This window comes from Pantherophis guttatus, chromosome 7 (assembly GCF_059756535.1).
Source record: "Pantherophis guttatus breed Tessera chromosome 7, ASM5975653v1, whole genome shotgun sequence".
In the NCBI taxonomy this organism is placed as follows: domain Eukaryota; kingdom Metazoa; phylum Chordata; class Lepidosauria; order Squamata; family Colubridae; genus Pantherophis; species Pantherophis guttatus.
In genome coordinates, this window is record NC_142069.1 from 16,404,293 (window position 1) to 16,423,348 (window position 19,056).

A 19,056-nucleotide genomic window follows, 5' to 3' on the forward strand; every position below is an offset into this window, starting at 1 on the left:
ATAGCCTTCATTCTTTTGTATATTTATACAAAGTCAGCTTATTGCCCCCACAAACTGGGTCCTCAATTTACCTACCTTAGAAAGGATGGAAGGCTGAGTCAACCTTGAGCCTGGCGAGATTCGAACCTGCAGTAATTGCAGGCAGCTGGTCTTAATAACAGGGTGCTTTAGACCACTGTACTACAAGCTCAGTCTGCCCGGTTGAGTTTATTGCCCCCACAAACTGGGTCCTCAATTTATCTACCTTAGAAAGGATGGAAGGCTGAGTCAACCTTGAGCCTGGCGAGATTCGAACCTGCAGTAATTGCAGGCAGCTGGTCTTAATAACAGGGTGCTTTAGACCACTGTACTACAGGCTCAGTCTGCCCGGTTGAGCTTATTGCCCCCACAAACTGGATCCTCAATTTACCTACCTTAGAAAGGATGGAAGGCTGAGTCAACCTTGAGCCTGGTGAGATTCGAACTTACAGTAATTGCAGACAGCTGGTGTTAATCACAATGCTATCAGTCTGCTGAGCCACCAGGCCCCTATTGGCTTTTGTATCTCCCCTAGGGGCGGGGAAGGGAAATGAGAGTTTCGTTTTTAAAAAGGAATACTTACAAATAAAAGAGAGGAAAGTTGTTGTCAGATGTAAATGCCTTATTCCCTAATGTGTAAATAATGTATATATGGGATATCAGGGGTTAACTTATTCTTTGTTTCTTAATGTATTCATAATTCACCACTCCCACTCTTGGCTCCACCCTTTGTATATATAAGGAGCCACCTTCGCCATTTTCCTTGCTTCTATCTGTGAATATTCAGTGAATATAGAATGCCTACTATAATTAAAGAGAAATATATTTGAACCTCTAACTCTCATTATTATTATTGAGTCTGATCCTAAAAATATTACAACAAACTGGTAGCAGAGGATGGTTAATTGACTCAATAAATAACTAAAAATGTCTAAGAAAGATAGGCCCAACACCAGGGCCTACAGCAAAGAAATAGAAACTGAACAAGAAATAATCAACGAATCCACAAACGCGATTTCGAGAGAATCCGAAGAATACACCACTGAAGAAGAAGAACTAATAAATGAAAATGATGGCCAGGAGGAAATCGAAATAGAAAATAACGAACTCAGGTCAGAGATACTGAAGCTTTTAAAAAGCCAGAAGAATGATGAAAGCCTCATCGCGAACCTCCAAGAAATGCTGAAGAACAGCGGAGCAGCGAGAGAGAAAAACATTGCTAAAGAGAAACCCAAAGACCAAAAAACTGTGAGTGATATGACTACAGAGAAAGTCGTTATGAAAAAGAAAAGATGTGATCCCGCGCGAAATTTTGAATGGCAGCCATCTTGGTTTCAACAAGCCTCCAAAGTAAGCGAAGCAGAGCCAATCAAAATGCTCAGTTCAAAATTTCTGGCGCGAAAAACGTTATCAGACAACGAAAGTGAAAAGGAGGATTCAAACTCTTCGGAAGAGCCAGAATCAGAAAATGAAAACGACTTAACGAAATCCCAAGTAAAGTCAGCAATGAAGACGCTTTTTGCTGCATTCGGGCCAAAATTAAAAATTTCCAAAGCACCAACGAAGAAGCAAGCGAACAAGCCGATACTTCAAGACCTGCACGCTCCCATCCTGACTTCGAGAACGACGACGCCCGAGCCCAGAGAGCCATGTCGATTCCGCCCTACACCGCAGACCGAAGCAAGTGCCAACGCACCCAAAAGAAAGAGAAGAACAGTCGCCGCCATCAGGACTCCTAAGACCGAGCCAGAGACCGACTCGTCTGAAGAGGAACGGAGCGAGCGAGCTGCAATGGAGAGAACCTTCCACGACGACGTCAAAGAAGAAATGAACAACGCGCATGTGCGAAACTACGTAGACGGTCCGGAAAGACTTGAACTGGCCAGAGAACCGCGCAGACTCGTTGCGAGCATTCCCATGCCGTTTTGCAATTTCCTACACTTGCGAGACCACGGACTGCCTCAGGTTGTAAGTAATGGACAAAATAATGTGGGTAACTTACCCAGTGACTTCCCAAAACTTAGGGTTGATGGCATTAATTTACAAGAATGGTATCAACAGCTCCAGGTTGTCTTTATGAAAGAAAATTTACTATTTTTTATCACTAGTCCCCCAAGAAGACCTTGGACTTTAAAAATAGATTGTTTACACCATAAGGCATTTTTCTTAATAATATCTAGCGTGTCTCCTGCAATGTATCATAGCATCAAACCAAATCTAACTGTTTCAGAAATAATTCAATGCATATTTAATTTGTTTCACAGCGATAGTGTAGCTACCACCACAAGAATGTCTAAGGACTTCTTTTCTTCCAGAGTAAAACCAGGGGTTTCCATAAGTGAGCATTTAATATCTTTAAACAAAATAAGAGCTGAGCTGCATTTGAGGGGGGAAGTGATTTCAGATCAAACAATGAAAAGTGTTATTATCAACTCACTTGATTCATCATGGGATAGTTTTATGTCACACTTAGACACCATCAATCTAGGATATTTGTCAATAGAAAGTCTGTCTAACAAATTGATAGCAGAAGACAATTCAAGAAAAAATCGTTATAGCAATCACACAGAACACAAACCTTTTAGGAAGGTAGCTTTCCAAGAAAAATATAATGAAACTTTTAAATGCCACAATTGTGGGTCCAGAGAACACAATAGAAGAGATTGCCCCAAAATTTCAAAGGAAAGACATAGGTCAGAATATAGGAATAAATACAATTATAGACAGTCTTCCACAGATAGACATAAATATAGAAGCCCACCAAATTACAGAGAAAGTAGAGGGGGCAGAGAAAATTCAAAAGAGAGAAAATCTGGTTCACTGAATGGACTAAATAAACAAGATAGCACCAAAACGCAACCAAATGAGAACAATAATTGGCTTATTGATTCTGGAGCAACTAATCACACCACTAATAACAAAAATATATTGTCTTCATTTACAGAAGATAAGTTTGTAATAAAGGTAGCTAATCAAGAAAAAGTTCAAGTATTAGGCAGAGGGAATGTGACCTTGCCTGGTCTAGGAAAAATAGAGGGGGTATTGTTAATACCAGAAATACCTCATAACATACTAAGTGTCATAAAATTAAGCAGAGATTCTGACATCAATATAGTTTTCTCAAAGGGAAAAGCAACTTTAGAGAAGAATAAAACAAATGTAGGCACTGTGATGATTAAAGGAGGCCTACCCTATCTGATAACAAAAGAAAGATGGTTACATAACATTGATTCAAATATGGAAGATTGCATTGAGGCAGATGATGAAAATATTAGTAACAGTGACAATGATGAATGTAAAATATCTCATGATCACACAGATACACACAATGAGAAGAAACCAAAAATAGGTAAACCAATTCATGACGAGTGTGCTCATATCTTACATAGGAAGTTAGGACATGCAAGTTTTCCTGTAATACAAAAAATGACTGAACACGCAGAAGGTGTCAAAATAAAAAATTGTGAAAATTATTTGGAATGCTCAGTATGTAAATCTACTAAATTAAAAACTAGTCCCAGGCCAAAAAAATCCACCAGATCAACTAACAAAATTTTTGACTTAGTACACATGGACTTAGTTGGTCCATTAACTCCATCAATCACTTATAGAAAACGTTACTTCCTAACAATAGTAGACGATTACAGTCGCTATGGTTTTGTTTACACATTAAAACACAAGGATGAAACCTTTCAAAAATTTAAGGAATTTTACAAACGCATAGAAACACAACATAATATCAGAATAAAACAAATTATGACAGATAGGGGATGTGAATTCATGTCTAAGGAATTCTCCCAATGGTTAAAGGATAGAGGAATGCTACATTACACGTCTAGTCCATTTTCTGCGTTCCAAAACGGGATTGCAGAGAGAAAGAATTCCACATTACAAACCATGATTAGATGCACATTAGAGGATGCTGGTTTAGGCAAACAATTTTGGTCAGAAGCCCTACATTATTCAAATTACACTCAAAATAGAACCTGGTCCAGTATTGTGAATAAGACACCATATGAGATGATGTATAATAGGAAACCAAAATTAGCACACATGCACATATTTGGGGTCACTGCAGACGTACACATACCCAAACAATTGAGGAGAAAGGGAGAAAACGTATCCAGAAGATTAAGATTTATGGGATATGAAACTGGCACCAAAGGGTACAGATTCATTGATAATAATAAATTTATAGTTTCCAGAACAGCTGTGTTCCATGAACAGGCCAACTGGTCTAAATTACATCTTAATGAAATATTTCCGAATAAATGCAAGGATACCAAATCTCGTGAAGAAGGGACGATAGAAAATCAAAATATTAACAAAAGTAAAAGCAAAACCAAAACATGGACAAATAGTCAACACAAAATAAAGACAGACACATTAACAAAAAAGGAAGCAAGATATTTGCATGACTACCATAGCAAACCAGAAAGAGCTATTAGGAACAACAGAAATCAAATACCAAATAAATACAAAGATTACATAATGCATATGGATGGTGAACAAATAACACCTAATACATATGAGGAAGTATTAAAACTACCTCGTGAAGAAAAAGAAAAATGGGAACTAGCTATGAAAAAAGAGATGGAGAGTTTGCAAGGATTAAATGTATTCACACCTGCAATTGCACCCAAAGATAAAACAATTATTGGTACCAGGTGGATTTATAAAATTAAGAATCTAGAAGGAGGCAATACCTTATACAAAGCTAGATTGGTTGCACAAGGTTATGCACAAAAATATCCGGAGGACTATACTGACACATACTCCCCCACAGTAAGAACAGAGAGTGTTAAAACAGCTCTAGTAGTAGCATCCACACTCAATCTTGATGTATTTCAATATGACATACAGACTGCGTACCTACACGCAAAACTAGATAAGGAAATATACGTAAGAGCACCTCACAGTCAATACACTAATAAAAATGAAATTTGGCTATTGAACAAGAGTTTATACGGATTAAAGCAATCTGGCAAAAGATGGTACGATTGCTTGGTAAAAGTACTTAAAACCATGGATTTCAACGCTACCACTGCTGATAACTGTTTCTTTGTCAAAAAGAGTGATGATCACGTTGAGTTTGTATTGATTTATGTAGATGATATTTTATATATAGGAAAACACAGAGAGAGAAGAGAAATCTTTGTAAACAAGTTAAATGAACATTTCTCGTTGAAATCTCTAGGTAAAGTAAACAAATACCTTGGTGTACAAATTAACAAAACTAGAAGGGGTTTCAAACTTACTCAAAAAGATAAGATTATTGAACTTCTAAACAAATGCAATTTAAACAATGCCAAACCCTGTGACACTCCTATGCAAACTGATTTCCTTAGAAATAATGATGAATCTTCCCCTGAATTCAAGGATAATACATTTTATAGATCAGTCATAGGTTCACTTCTTTATATATCTAATTGGACCAGGCCAGATATTGCATTACCACTCAATTTATTATCAAGGCACGTTAGTAAACCAACAATGTATCACTGGGAAGCTGTCAAAAGAATTTTAAGATATCTGAAAAGTACATTAGACTTTTGTCTAGTATTAGAGCCTAGTGATAATAAAGAACCAAGACTTACATGTTACGCAGATGCGGATTGGGCTGGAGACACATCATGCAGAAAAAGTACTTCTGGTTATATTTTTCTGTTAAATGACTGTCCAGTTTACTGGTACACTGGTAAACAAGAACTGGTAGCCACTTCAACCACAGAAGCGGAATATGTTTGTTTATCCAAAGCTGCAAATAACCTTGTATGGTTTAATGATTTAATTTCAGATGTTTGGAAAAAACCTGCTTTGCCTTTTGTTATGCATGAAGACAATAAAGCGGCCATTGAAATATCTAGATCCGATGCCATTGGACAAAGATCCAGGCATATAGATATACAATTTAAGCATGTGAGACAATTGTCCCAAGATGGATTTATCAAAGCAGTGCATTGTGATACCTCTGAACAATTAGCTGACATATTGACGAAGCCTTTACCTTCTAAACAGCACAAATACTTAACTTCCAAATTGTATGTCTTATATTGTCCTGAATCTGAATGTAATTGGTGTTGTATAGCGAACCGGCATTTAGAGGGGGATTTGTCAGATGTAAATGCCTTATTCCCTAATGTGTAAATAATGTATATATGGGATATCAGGGGTTAACTTATTCTTTGTTTCTTAATGTATTCATAATTCACCACTCCCACTCTTGGCTCCACCCTTTGTATATATAAGGAGCCACCTTCGCCATTTTCCTTGCTTCTATCTGTGAATATTCAGTGAATATAGAATGCCTACTATAATTAAAGAGAAATATATTTGAACCTCTAACTCTCATTATTATTATTGAGTCTGATCCTAAAAATATTACAACAGTTGTAAATTATAATTTCCTGCAACTATTCTGAATCTAAAATAAAACAATATTCTATATTATTTTAAGAGCCATAATGGCGCAGTGATTAGAATGCAGTACTGCAGGCTAATTCTGCTGACTGCCGATAGCCGGCAGTTCAGCAGTTCAATCCTGACCGGCTCAAGGTTGACTCAGCCTTCCACTCTTCCTAGATGGGTAAAATAAGGACCCAGATTGTTGAGGGCAATATATGCTGACTTTGTAAACTGCTTAGTTTACACAGTGCTGTAAAGCACTGTGAAGCGGTACATAAGTCTAAGTGCTATTGCAATTAACTATTTACTATAACCCTTATCTATGCTATTATTACTCTCTGTAGAGCAATTAATCTTTTTCTACAGAGCTCAATCTTAGTATAATCTGCAAAAAAAAAAATCAACATAATTGTCAGGCCTGAATACGTTGTCCTGAGACAGGGAGAAAATTCAATAGTTGTTGAGAAATTATAAGATGCCAGTTTTATAAACCAGATACAATTTCTGAAAATGAAAATGGAATTAGAGATGATTCTCTATGAAGGCCATTCTGTGTTGGCTTATTACATATTGATAATATTGTGATTTTAAGAAGGGCATCATAGCTCAGTATTAGATATTGCAAACAGCAGGTCCTAAATTTAATTTTGGCATTTCTCTCTCTTTTTCAAACATCAGAGAATTACCTTGAGAACTTCTCTAAAATTATTCATAATGATCCTGCTCTAGCCACCTCCATTTTCAAGATTTAGGTAGATTGGTTATCTAAGGGCCTTTTCAAACACCATAAATCAATTTGATCTTGATTTGGCATGCATGCTGCATATTGGATTTAGAAAAGTCTGGTGTAATTTTTAGCCTCGTAATTATTTTCTTCCTTGATTGCTATAATGACTTTGAATTTCAATATAAGCTCCTCTGCAGATCTAATTAAATGGAATATAAATCTTTTTATACAATTAGATTTACCACAAAATGTTCATCTCAAATTTCTAACTTTTGTTCACTGCTGAAAATTGACAGCTGGTCATATGAAATAACTCCACTGAAAATCAACAAATTTGAGAATGTTAGAGGCTACTGGAAATGTCTATTTATGATTGCATTCACTCATGAAAGCAAACATTAGATGTTACAGACCAGGGGTGTCAAACTCATGTCGTCATGGCGGTGACACATGACGTATCGAGACTTTCCCCCCCTTCGCTGAACTGGACAGGGGTGGGGCCAGCATATGATGCTTCCGGCCCACAGGCCGTGAGTTTGATACCCCTGTTATAGACATTGTGAGATAATCCTTCATGAATAGGCTGTTTCCTAGAGTTTGCCGAATTGTTTGCATTGGCATTCTAAAAATAGCAAAAAGTGCCCAAAAAGTTTGGAAGTGATGTGTGTGATAGGTGGGTCTTCCTTTTTTCCCACTGTTCAAATATATTGTTGCAAAAAGGGAGAGCTTTCTATTATCTTTTCCTCAATTTCTTCCATTGTTACATACCTTTCAATGCTTGTGAGCTGAGAAGTTCTGAAGTATGCAGCAGTCTGCCCTTAGCAAAAGACAAAGTAGAAGATCCATAATTTGCCAACTCCAGTTGCCATTATTGCAATTTATGGGGTTTTGTAGGGTCTTTGTGTACCACTTTAAGGGATTCTCTTTGAGGTGGGTTGAGATAATAATGGGGGGGGACTTACTTAATGTTTCTTAACCTTCCCATTTCTTTTACTCAGAACTGTGCAAAAGAGACTTCCAGGGAACTATTTAAAAGTTGTTCCTTCTTACCAATTGGACATCTTTTCTCTTCTCTTTCCTATTTGCTTTATTCAATTTGATATGCCTCCCATTTCAGAAGCCACCCAGTTTGAAAAATATGGAGAGAGAGAGAGAGAGAGAGGGAGAGAGAGGGGGGAGAGAGAGAGAGAGAGAGAGAGTGTGTTAAAACAATTAAAATAGTTCTTTCTAAGGGCTGCTTTTTTAAAAAAAAAAAAAGGAAAAAAATTGCTATTATTTGATATCATTTCACCATCTTCCAGGGTAGTCTATCCATAGAAATGAACTGACTGGTCACCTAAGGTGTAAAACTTTGAGGGAAATAATCAAAATTTAAAAAACAAATATCATTGTTGGTATCAATCAATCAATCAATCAATCAGAATAGAGCTGGAAGGGACCTTGGAGGTCTTCTAGTCCAACCCCCTGCTCAAGCAGGAGACCCTATTCTATTTCAGACAGGTGGCTGTCCAGCGTCTTCTTAAAAATCTCTAGTGATGGAGCACCCACAACTTCTGAAAGCAAGTTATTCCACTGGCTAATTGTCCTCAGTTACCTATCTTACCTAGAATTCCAGTTATTGTTAGCTAATCTAGGGTTGGTAGTTCTACTGAACTAGTTGTGAAGAAGCTTTCTTCACCTGCTTCAAGAAGAAAATGTTCTTTCATAGGAATATCCTTGCAAGTTTCTTAGTTTTTGTCTGTCATAATTCATGCTTTTTTTATGTGCCTTGGTGTACAGTCATCCTGGCCATATGACCACAGAAGTGTGTTTGGGCAACACTGGCTCCCTCGGATAAGGAATGGAGATGACGCCTTCCCCTAGAGTAGGGGGAGCTCTTTCACCCCTCTGCTGCGGCTCCCTGTCACTCAAAATATGCATCACAACCACCAATGTGCGACACCCACCGGCACACAATTTATTGAGCTTTTCAACCCCTGGTAGGGCAACCATGGATAAATCCAAGAAAAAGAAGTATGTCATGTGTCATTCCCAAACCAGCAAAGTTATTTATTGGAATGAAGATTCAGGGAGAATTACACTAATACATTATTTAAGGTTTCATCCATATTTCAGTATGAAAATTTTGATAATCCTGATAATTCCATGGAGCAAATAGAGAAAGGGGAAAAAAAGAATGAATGGATGAATTTAAAACAAGAATTTCCAAACTGAAATTCTAGGAACAGACTCATTGTTATTGAAATTCAAGATTCTCTCTGATGGCTTCATCTTGAAACCTCAGGAATATACTTTGGATAGATGTGGATGTTCAGAGAATTTTAGTTTTCAGGGCCTCCATACAAGACCATCCATTGCTTGGGTGACAATGACACCACTGTGGCAGCTAAAATGGGGTGATTGAAAGCCTCGCTTCTTTTTAACACATGTTGCATGCATAACACGTATGTAAAAAGAAGCAGTGCTTCTGCCATCTGGTTATAGTTTGATGTCATTGATCCCCTTGTCCTGTCTCCCAAGACTCTAAATCAGGGGTCAGCAACCTGGGGCTCTGGAGCCGCATGTGGCTCTTTCACCCCTCTGCTGCGGCTCCCTGTCACTCAAAATATGCGTCACAACCGCCAATGTGCAATACCCGCCGGCACACGATTTAACTACATACAGTATGCTAGTTTTGTGGCCACTCAAGAAATAGTCAGGCATAGGAAGGATTTTGTGACTCCCGGTGTTTTCTTTTCTATGGGAAACAGGTCCAAATGGCTCTTTCAGTGTTTAAGGTTGCAGACCCCTGCCCTAGAGTCAGGCACAAGTGCAGAGGGGAAACTTTTACCTTTACCTTAATTCATGGTGTTACATATCACCTATAAAGCCATGCATGGTTTAGGGTCTCAATACCTGTGAGACCATCTGCTTATCCAATCAGAATGAAGACAGAATACCTGCTCCCTGGGAGACTTTGCTCCTCTGAAGAGCTTGCTATCTAAAGTAGAAGGGCTCCAAAGTTCAGGTTCCTCTGAAGATTTGTAAAAAATGTAATGTTTTTTGGAACACCTTTGGAAATGGAATTGTGGTAAAAATCATTGATGCCAGATGGATAGACAGTTGATGTCGTCATTGGTTTATTTTGTCTTAATCTTCTTATTTTATTGTTGTACACCAACAGTTCAAAGAGTGCACCAATAGCAGAACCTCATTGGGATGAAGGGATATAGGAATTCTATAACTAAGTAAATATCTTATTTCTAGCACAAGTTGGACTTGTACTTGACACTGGTGTTGTTGTTAGAAGTCATCTGTACATCCTTAGATATCTCTACTTCATTATATGGTTGGTGGAGAGTTCTTATGCATGATGACAAGGAAGGAAGGAAGGAAGGAAGGAAGGAAGGAAGGAAGGAAGGAAGGAAGGAAGGAAGGAAGGAAAATATAAAGGAGCAGGCCCACTGGAACCACCTTTCTTACCATCAGTTACAGAGAAAATACTTAATCCTCCAATCCTTGCCCTTTTGTGCACTCTGACTACAGTTCTCTAGATGCTTACAGGACCTATTTAATGTGTCTATTTAGTGCACATCAAACAACCTATAATCTATACCTAGAGCCTTGGTGGCGCAGCAGACTAAAGTGCTGTTAAATAGCACCAGCTGCCTGCAATTACTGCAAGTTCAAATCTCACCAGGCTCAAGGTTGACTCAGCCTTCCAGCCTTTCGAGGTAGGTAAAATGAGGACCTGGATTGTGGGGGCAATAAGCTGACTTATTGGGGGGTGGGTGGGTGGGCTGAAAGCCCTACTAAGCAGGTATATACAAAAGTATGAAGGCCATTGCTTAACGCATTGTAAGCCGCCCTGAGTCTCCAGAGAAGGGCAGCATATAAATCGAACCAATCAATCAATCAATCACTCAATCAATCAATAAATAAATAACCCATCACTACAAGAGAAGCTACTGGGTGAAATAAATTTTTCTATCTTGCTTTAAATCAGGATATTATAATTGCTTTAAATCAATCTATTGTCACTCAGCATATTTTTTTTTCATAAAGGATCACTATTTCATGTACGTGTGATGCATTCTCATATTTGACCTGCATATTGCACACTGGAAAAACAAAGAGAATGGTGGGATTTGCAAAGATAAATTTGCATTATTCTCTGAGGGACTTTCAAATATGTAACAGGCAAGTCTACAGATCAATTATGTGTATTTAGCTGTATATCAACATGAGAGTATTTAATGTTCATGACTTTAATAACTCAGGCTTAAAGTGTGCCCTGTATAGTCCATATCAATCTTGGGTTTCAAAATGCTTTGAACATTTTGTTCTGATTGGCTATCCTGATTACTTTGTATACTTTAAAATCAGGAACATGGGGTTTATATAGTCAAAGATTGCCTTGAGAACCTAATATATCTATCTAAATCTGTCCTGGGAGGCACAGTTTATTTAATATGCTAAAATGTTTATAAAATGAACTATAAGCTGTAAAATACAACACCTGTTCATCTTTCCAGGAGTTCTGTAATGGATAATAAAATGACACACATATTTGTGTATAACATACTGTTGGTAAAAAAAAAAGACATGCACTGTGAATGAGATGCACTTCACCTCGTGAATGAGATATATTTCACCCTATGAATGAGATGTATTTCAGTCCACTTGGGAACCAAAGCAGCATAGTCAAAATAGGAGTAGGGAGCTAAGAGGAACTAATGTAGTTTGCATGTTTACCAAAAAATAAAACACACTTTCTTCAAATACAATTTATCAGCAAGTCTAAGGGATGCATATCTGCACAGGGTTTAAGCAACAGACCATTACCATGTTTCCCTGAAAATAAGATTCTGTCTTATAATTTTTTAAAACCCTGAAATAAGTGCTTGGCCTTATTGCCATGCGCTCAAAAGCCTGATTGGACTTATTATCAGCGGATGTCTAATTTTGGGGGAAACAGGGTAGATATTAGTTGGTAAATTCTTTCTTTTTATTTCATTTCTGCAACCATCATCATTTGCACCCACTCCTTATTATTAGTCAGGTTGGAGTAGCTGTGCTGTACATAGAAACACTCGGAAGGTGGGGGCGGAGGAGAGAGTTCTAAGAAGGCATCCCAGAGTAGGAAGGAAATCACCTTCCTGAGTAGAATAAGCTTTTCACTTGTCTGCATGGATTCTAGTCTTACTAGATGCTAGAGCATTCATGGATCATGTTTTCTGAACAATTGGAAGATTTTAAAAAGAGAGAGCAAGGACACAGCTATCTATAAAATCTATATTTCTGAACATGCATAGAGATAAATGAAAGTCAAGTATTGAAGCAGTTCTCCCTTTTCTGCTCACTTCTTCTTGTCCCGAATCTTCCCTCAAAAAAGTCCATGATCCTGGCATACACCCATCTGCTATCCTCCAGCCACAGATTTTACCCCGTCACAATGTCTTTTGCCTATACAAGCCAGGCAAATGCTGAAGCTTTCCAAAGTAGGCTTCATTCTTAGCATGCTAGTGATACTCCTTGTCATCCTGGAAGCATTGTCAGCTTGGTGGAGTGTGATCTGATGTTGCCTGCAAAATACTTCATTCTATAGTTGGGTGGATCTCCATTCATGTTCTTGGTCTCCTAGGATTAATCAAAATAGATGTATATGACACAGTGGAAGTACAGATGCCGAGCACTGGAGATGTACAGCACTGACTACTTGTAGTTGCTGTGGGCTTCTTCTTCTGATTTCTCATTATCCAGCTCAAGTTCTGGAACATGGCAAATCTCAGGAAGGAAGCTCAATATGCATACAGTGAGAAGAAGTATAATATGCTGTCTATGCTGTGCACTACAAAGCAAGCAATAGAAGATGCCAAGCAGAGACATCAAAGGAACAACCCAGATGTACAAAAATGAAATATCAGAGTTTTGATAAATAGAATAGAGTAGGGTAGGGTAGGGTAGGGTAGGGTAGAATAGAATAGAGTAGAGTAGAGTAGAGTAGAGTAGAGTAGAGTAGAGTAGAGTAGAGTAGAGTTGAGTTGAGTTGAGTTGAGTTGAATTGAATTCTTTATTAGCCAAGTGTGATTGGACACACAAGGAATTTGTCTTTGGTGCATATGCTCTCAGTGTACATAAAAAGAAAAAAATACATTCATCAAGAATCATAAGGTACAATATTTAGTCATAGGTTACTAAATAAGCAATCAAATCATACTACAAAACAAAAAGAACAATATAAATCATAAAGATACAAGCAACAAGGTTATAGCCATAAGTGAAATAGAGAAGCGAAAGAGATGGATATGTAATAGGGTGTGTGTTTTGCACACCAGGACACTTCATTGGATCAAAAGAAAAATTGTTTGCTTTTAAAATGTGCTTTAAAGATCATGTGATATGATTGTATTGCTTTTCTTCCTTTTTTTTCCTCAACTCCAGGAACTTTTTGACCAGTTATGATAAGGAAAGCATTTTCACCATGGACCACTTCCCCCTTTGGTATCGTCGAGCAGCTGAACATCCTCCAGGGAGCTTCATTTATAGCCTTTCCTTTGAGGAAGAAGCAGGTACCTACAATGAATTATTGTCCCTTGAAACAGCTAATGCTTAGCCAGTCAGAAGACAGAGTTCAGTAGAAGCGAGAATATTTTCAGTCCTTGCTTCACCCAACCAATCAATGGTGGGGCCATTAATTTTCCATGAGTGCAGCTCACAACTGATTTGTGCTGATTGTTTTATAGCCAAAAGGGTGCCACCCCTGTTCAATAAGCAGCTTTCTGCAAATTCAAGAATATCTCAATGCTTGATGAGATATTCTCCAAAGCACCTGAGGGCAGGACAAGAAGCAATGGATGGAAACTAATCAAGGAGAGAAGCAACTTAGAACTAAGGAGAAATTTCCTGACAGTTAGAACAACTTGCCTCCAGAAGTTGTGAATGCTCCAACACTGGAAGTTTTTAAGAAGATGTTGGATAACCATTTGTCTGAAGTGGTGTAGGGTTTCCTGCCTAAGCAGAGGGTTGGACTAGAAGACCTCCAAGGTCCCTTCCAACTCTGTTATTCTATGTTCTAAGTCATTTTAGATATAAAAGATTCCTGACTGGAGCACTTGTGGGTTATCTCAAGTCTTCACCTTGTCTGAAGAGGAATGATGAAGAGCCAGTCTATCTTCAGTCCACCATTTTTCCCCAGAAGTCCAGGGAGTGCTTAAACTGCAACTGCGCATCACTACATCTCTCCTTTGCCACAGCAAAGGAGTACTGCATGTTTGCTTACAGCAGGGGTGGGCAAATATGGGCCCTTTATGACCTGTGGACTTCAACTCCCAGAATTCCTGAGCCAGCTTGGCTGTCTCAGGAATTCTGGGAGTTGAAGTCCACAGGTTGTAAAAGGGCCACATTTGCCCATCCCTGGCTTACAGTGAATAATGATGCACATGGAATCATTCTGTAAAGCAGCCAAGATTGGTCCAGCGCAAAAATACTCTAGGGATAATTTATGCCACATGCCTTCATTAATCACCCAGGCACAAGCACAGCTCCCTAGTCCCAGGAAAACCTCTCAAATAGATTCCCCATCTCAATATTAGCCAACATTTAAAAACTTAGCAGCTATGCTCAGGGGAGTCCGCCTGTTCTGATGCTCAAGGATTGCCTAGACAAGCCATTATCAGTTGGCTCAAGCACACTGTTGGGGGTGGAATGGTAACAGCAAGTTGCATCAAGATTTAGGACTATTAAATTAGGTTCTACCTAATTTATGTACAAGGGACATGGTGGCTCAGTGGCTAAGACGCTGAGCTTGTTGATCGAAAGGTCAGCAGTTCAGCGGTTCGAATCCCTAGTGCCATGTAACAAGGTGAGCTTCTGTTACTTGTCCCAGCTTCTGCCAACCTAGCAGTTCGAAAGCACGTAAAAAATGCAAGTAGAAAAATAGGGACCACCTTTGGTGGGAAGGTAACAGCATTTTGTATGGCTTTGGCATTTAGTCATGTTGGCCACATGACCACAGAGACGTCTTCGGACAGCGCTGGCTCTTCAGCTTTGAAATGGAGATGAACACTGCCCCCTAGAGTCAGGAACGACTAGCACATACTGTATGTGCGAGGGGAACCTTTACAGTTAGCAATGCTGACCAGAGGTTTGGATGCATATGCAGATAGAGAAGCACAGCTCAAAAGCATGTTATATCCAGTTGAATGAACATTCTCCTCTAAAACCTTTAGTTCTTTTAACCAGGAAATGGTGTTAATATTACTAGTTGACACCCATAGTCATGGAGTGACTAGAGTCGGGAACGACTAGCACATATCTGCGAAGGGAACCTTTACCTTTACCTTACCTTAGTCACTACCAATAAGTGACAAAGAGGTAGTCTTCTGTGTCTCTTTTCTGCTATCTAGTGGTTGCCCTAATCAGTATGAAGTGAAGCTTGAGGCTATGCCCTCCACAGCAGGTTTCTGTTTGCTATTCTTCCTCCACCTTCATGACACCCTAGGAATTAATTTGCTTCTTCTATGGTCTTGCAGCAGACCATGAACACATTTGGGTTTTTTAAGATTGAAGGTCTGGCGAGAGGGGATCCCATGCTTGCAGAGTAGACCCTAGGGCAGCAAACACTCATGTGTGACCACACCCAACAGGTATTTTAGAAATGGATTGAAGGAGGGATGGTGACCACTCCAGATTTTGTAAACAGGAACTGCTCACACCACTCTAACAATCTGTTGGGCTGTGTTTCCCTCAAGGTTGCATATGGAAGAAAACTTCCCCTTCTCCAATCTAAAGCTGTTAGTCAGTGTACTTTAATGCAGGATATATATTAAAAGATAGATCAATGGGGTGACTCTAGGAACTTTAGATTTTAGACTCTGGAATCTTGGAAAGCCTCCGGCTCATAAATGTTATCTTTCTGGAGACACTGGATATGGACACTGTTGATAAATAAGAAACTAAAACATAGTGAGGAGGAGAAAGTTTACAAAGTCTGGTTTGTAAATACAAATATATGGTGGTTAAAAATGAATCTAAAAGGGGTTTTTTTCTGCTCTCTTTTTCTGCACTCAAGCACAATGATGATGGTGCATAATGCGCTAACTGTGAATCTTTTTTTGGCGTTGTGGTGGGAAGAAGGGTGGGTGGAGAAGACAACAACAAGGAAGGCAAGATTGGGGAGCAAAGAAGATGAACTGGAAAATTAAAGCGCATGCAGGATTTGAATGAGAATACCTGAACTTTCTATTGCTCTTTAGTTTCTTTTTCATTTAACTTCAGCAGCTATCAGTTCATTACTATTTCAACTAGTCAGACCAATACAGCTGGATTCTAAGACTCCTGAGATTGAAAGCTGAAAAACCTTAGACCTGGAATCAGTGGTGAAATGTAAAATTTGTTACTACCAGTTCTGTGGGCGTGGCTTGGTGGGGGGGGTAATGTGACTGGGTGGGTGTGGCCAACTTTTTTTTTTTTTTTTTTTACTTTTAAAAGCATTTTTTCCTACAACCTCTTTGGCGGAAGTGGTTGTAGAGAAAATGCTTTTAAAAGCCTCTGACAATCCCAGCTGAGCCGCACAATCATCAGAGGCTTTTTTTTTCCTTTTAAAAGCATTTTTTCCACCGAAGAGGTTGTAGAAAAAATGCTTTTTAAAAGTTAAAAAAAAAAGCCTCTGATGATCGCACGGCTCAGGTGGGCATGGGGGGGGCAGGGATTTTAGCTACCGGTTCTCCGAACCACCTGCTGCCATCGCTGCCGGATCAGGCGATCCGGTCCGAACCGGGAGCATTTCACCCCTGCCTAGAATCAAGATTTAGTGAAGTCCCTCTTCAAGATGGCTCCACAAAGCCACACCACTTTGCAAAGCTGCAGTAAACAGAAGTGACAAAACCAAGATTGATGATCTTGTTTCATACCGGACCTGACATATTCTGCTAGCTTGGAGTGCTTCCTGTCAAGTTTTATGCTGGCCAGTTGATTCTATTACGTCAGATTCCCTTAATATTTTCATTTGGCTGGTACCTTGAAAAATAAAAGTTACCAGTTCCATCAATTATTGTGGTTCTATTTTTCAGGAATAAGTGGAAACATTTTTCTTCTCTCTCCATCTTCCTGTTGTCCATAATATGGCAACTTGTGATTGTCCATAAATTGCATAACCTTTTGGCTGGTTATTTCCAACACCCACCCACCTCCTGTAAACACTATGTGCTAATGTTATAAACGCATCTAAAATTAATCTGCCAGCATCCTAATGTATTATTTTGGACAGGCATTTCAGGAAGAAACATTGCATAGTAATACCAGAATGCTGATGGGAAATGCCCTCATTTGAACACACCTTCGTTCCCTTGAGATCTTGTCAATTTCATTTTCCTCAGATTCTAATAATAATGGAATTTATTTATTTGTATTTATTTTTATATCAAATTTAGAAACCACCCATCTCCATTACAGAGTGACTCTTGGCAGTGTACGAGTACAATACGAAAACATAAAAAACGAATTGCTCCATTGCTATACCAGGAAAGATTTATTTATTTATTTATTTATTTATTTATTTATTTATTTATTTATTTATTTGTTTATGTTATTTATATGCCGCCCTTCTCCCATAGGACTAAGGGCGGCTTACAAAAGCAAAACAAAAAATTACATAAACAATTGAAATCAGTTTAAAATTAAATTAAAATCAATTAAAAATTATTAAAATTATTTGAAGCCACCCCTACGGATTCAGCCCATTTGGTAAAAAAGCCACGTCTTCAATTCGCAGTGGAAGGAGAGGAGTTCCGGGGCCGTCCTGAGGCCGGTGGGCAGCCCATTCCAGAGGGTCGGCGCTCCCACAGAGAACGCTCTCCCCCTGGGGGCCGCCAGCCGACATAGTCTGGCTGACGGCACCCTGAGGAGGCCCGCTCTGTGTGAGCGCACTGGACGGTGGGAGGAAGGCAGGAGATGATCCTGCAGATACCCTGGGCCTAAGCCATGTAGGGTTTTATAGGTGAGCACCAGCAGCTTGAAACGATTTTGGATATATATGATCTTGGATCTCACCAAGGGTCTATCTTGACTCTCACAGAACATCCCACAATATCTGCTAGGATCCAGAGGGATGCCCTACAAGAAGTCATAGCATGGGAGTTGGGTGGCGCAGGTTGCACAGTCAGCTAGATATTTAGACTGGATTGGCATTTTTGTCTACTTACCAAGTTCTTCTCAAGGCCCTCGGATAGACAGATGTTGTTGTTGTTTAGTAGTGTTAAAGGTATTCTTGGAAGATGTAAGCTGTTCCAAATAAAGCTGCCCTTTGCCATTTTGATGGTTCGTTGCACAATCAGCCAGATGTTCAGACTCGATTTGGCATTTTTATCCATCTATTGAGTCCTTCCCAAAGATCTGGGGTAGGCAGACGTTGAAGTCTGATGGTGTTAAAGGAATTGTCGCGGGATGTGAGTTGTTCTGAGTAAATCTGTCTTTTTATTATCTTGCTGCATGGTTTTGAAGTTATTTGCTCATCCTCAAAATTGCATATCGAAGTAAATGAGCCCTAGAAAGGATCTTTAGCTACCACATGATCATAAAATAGGCATATCAGACATTCCTGTGACCCATTAGGTCATCCTTTGAGAGAAGGGTAATACAGTATGATGCGACCAGATTGTCACATCATTAAATTCACATTAAATTCTAGGCTGACCATATTTTTTTTTACCTCCGTGCTGGAGGGCCCCATTATTATATAAAAAGAATATACACTGCATCATAAGTAGAAAAATAATTGTAATGGCAAACAAACTATAATAATAAATCAACATTTACTATATCTAAACAGATAAAATTACTACAGGCAGGCAAAAAGACAGTGGAAACAGGACTCAAAGGTATATTTTTCAAACAGCAACTAGACTTTCTTGGTTTTTCTTGAAGAC

The 19,056-nt window shown here is 38.9% G+C and overlaps 1 protein-coding gene across 1 annotated transcript in view; it reads left to right on the plus strand.

The window, feature by feature from the left end:
- CACNA2D4 (calcium voltage-gated channel auxiliary subunit alpha2delta 4) overlaps positions 1-19,056 on the plus strand; it is a 202,427-nt gene that overhangs the window by 85,610 nt on the left and 97,761 nt on the right. Inside the window, exon 27 of the mRNA XM_087873504.1 lies at positions 13,574-13,701. Within this exon, the coding sequence (XP_087729630.1) occupies positions 13,574-13,701 (128 nt within the window). The remainder of the gene's footprint in view (positions 1-13,573; positions 13,702-19,056) is intronic.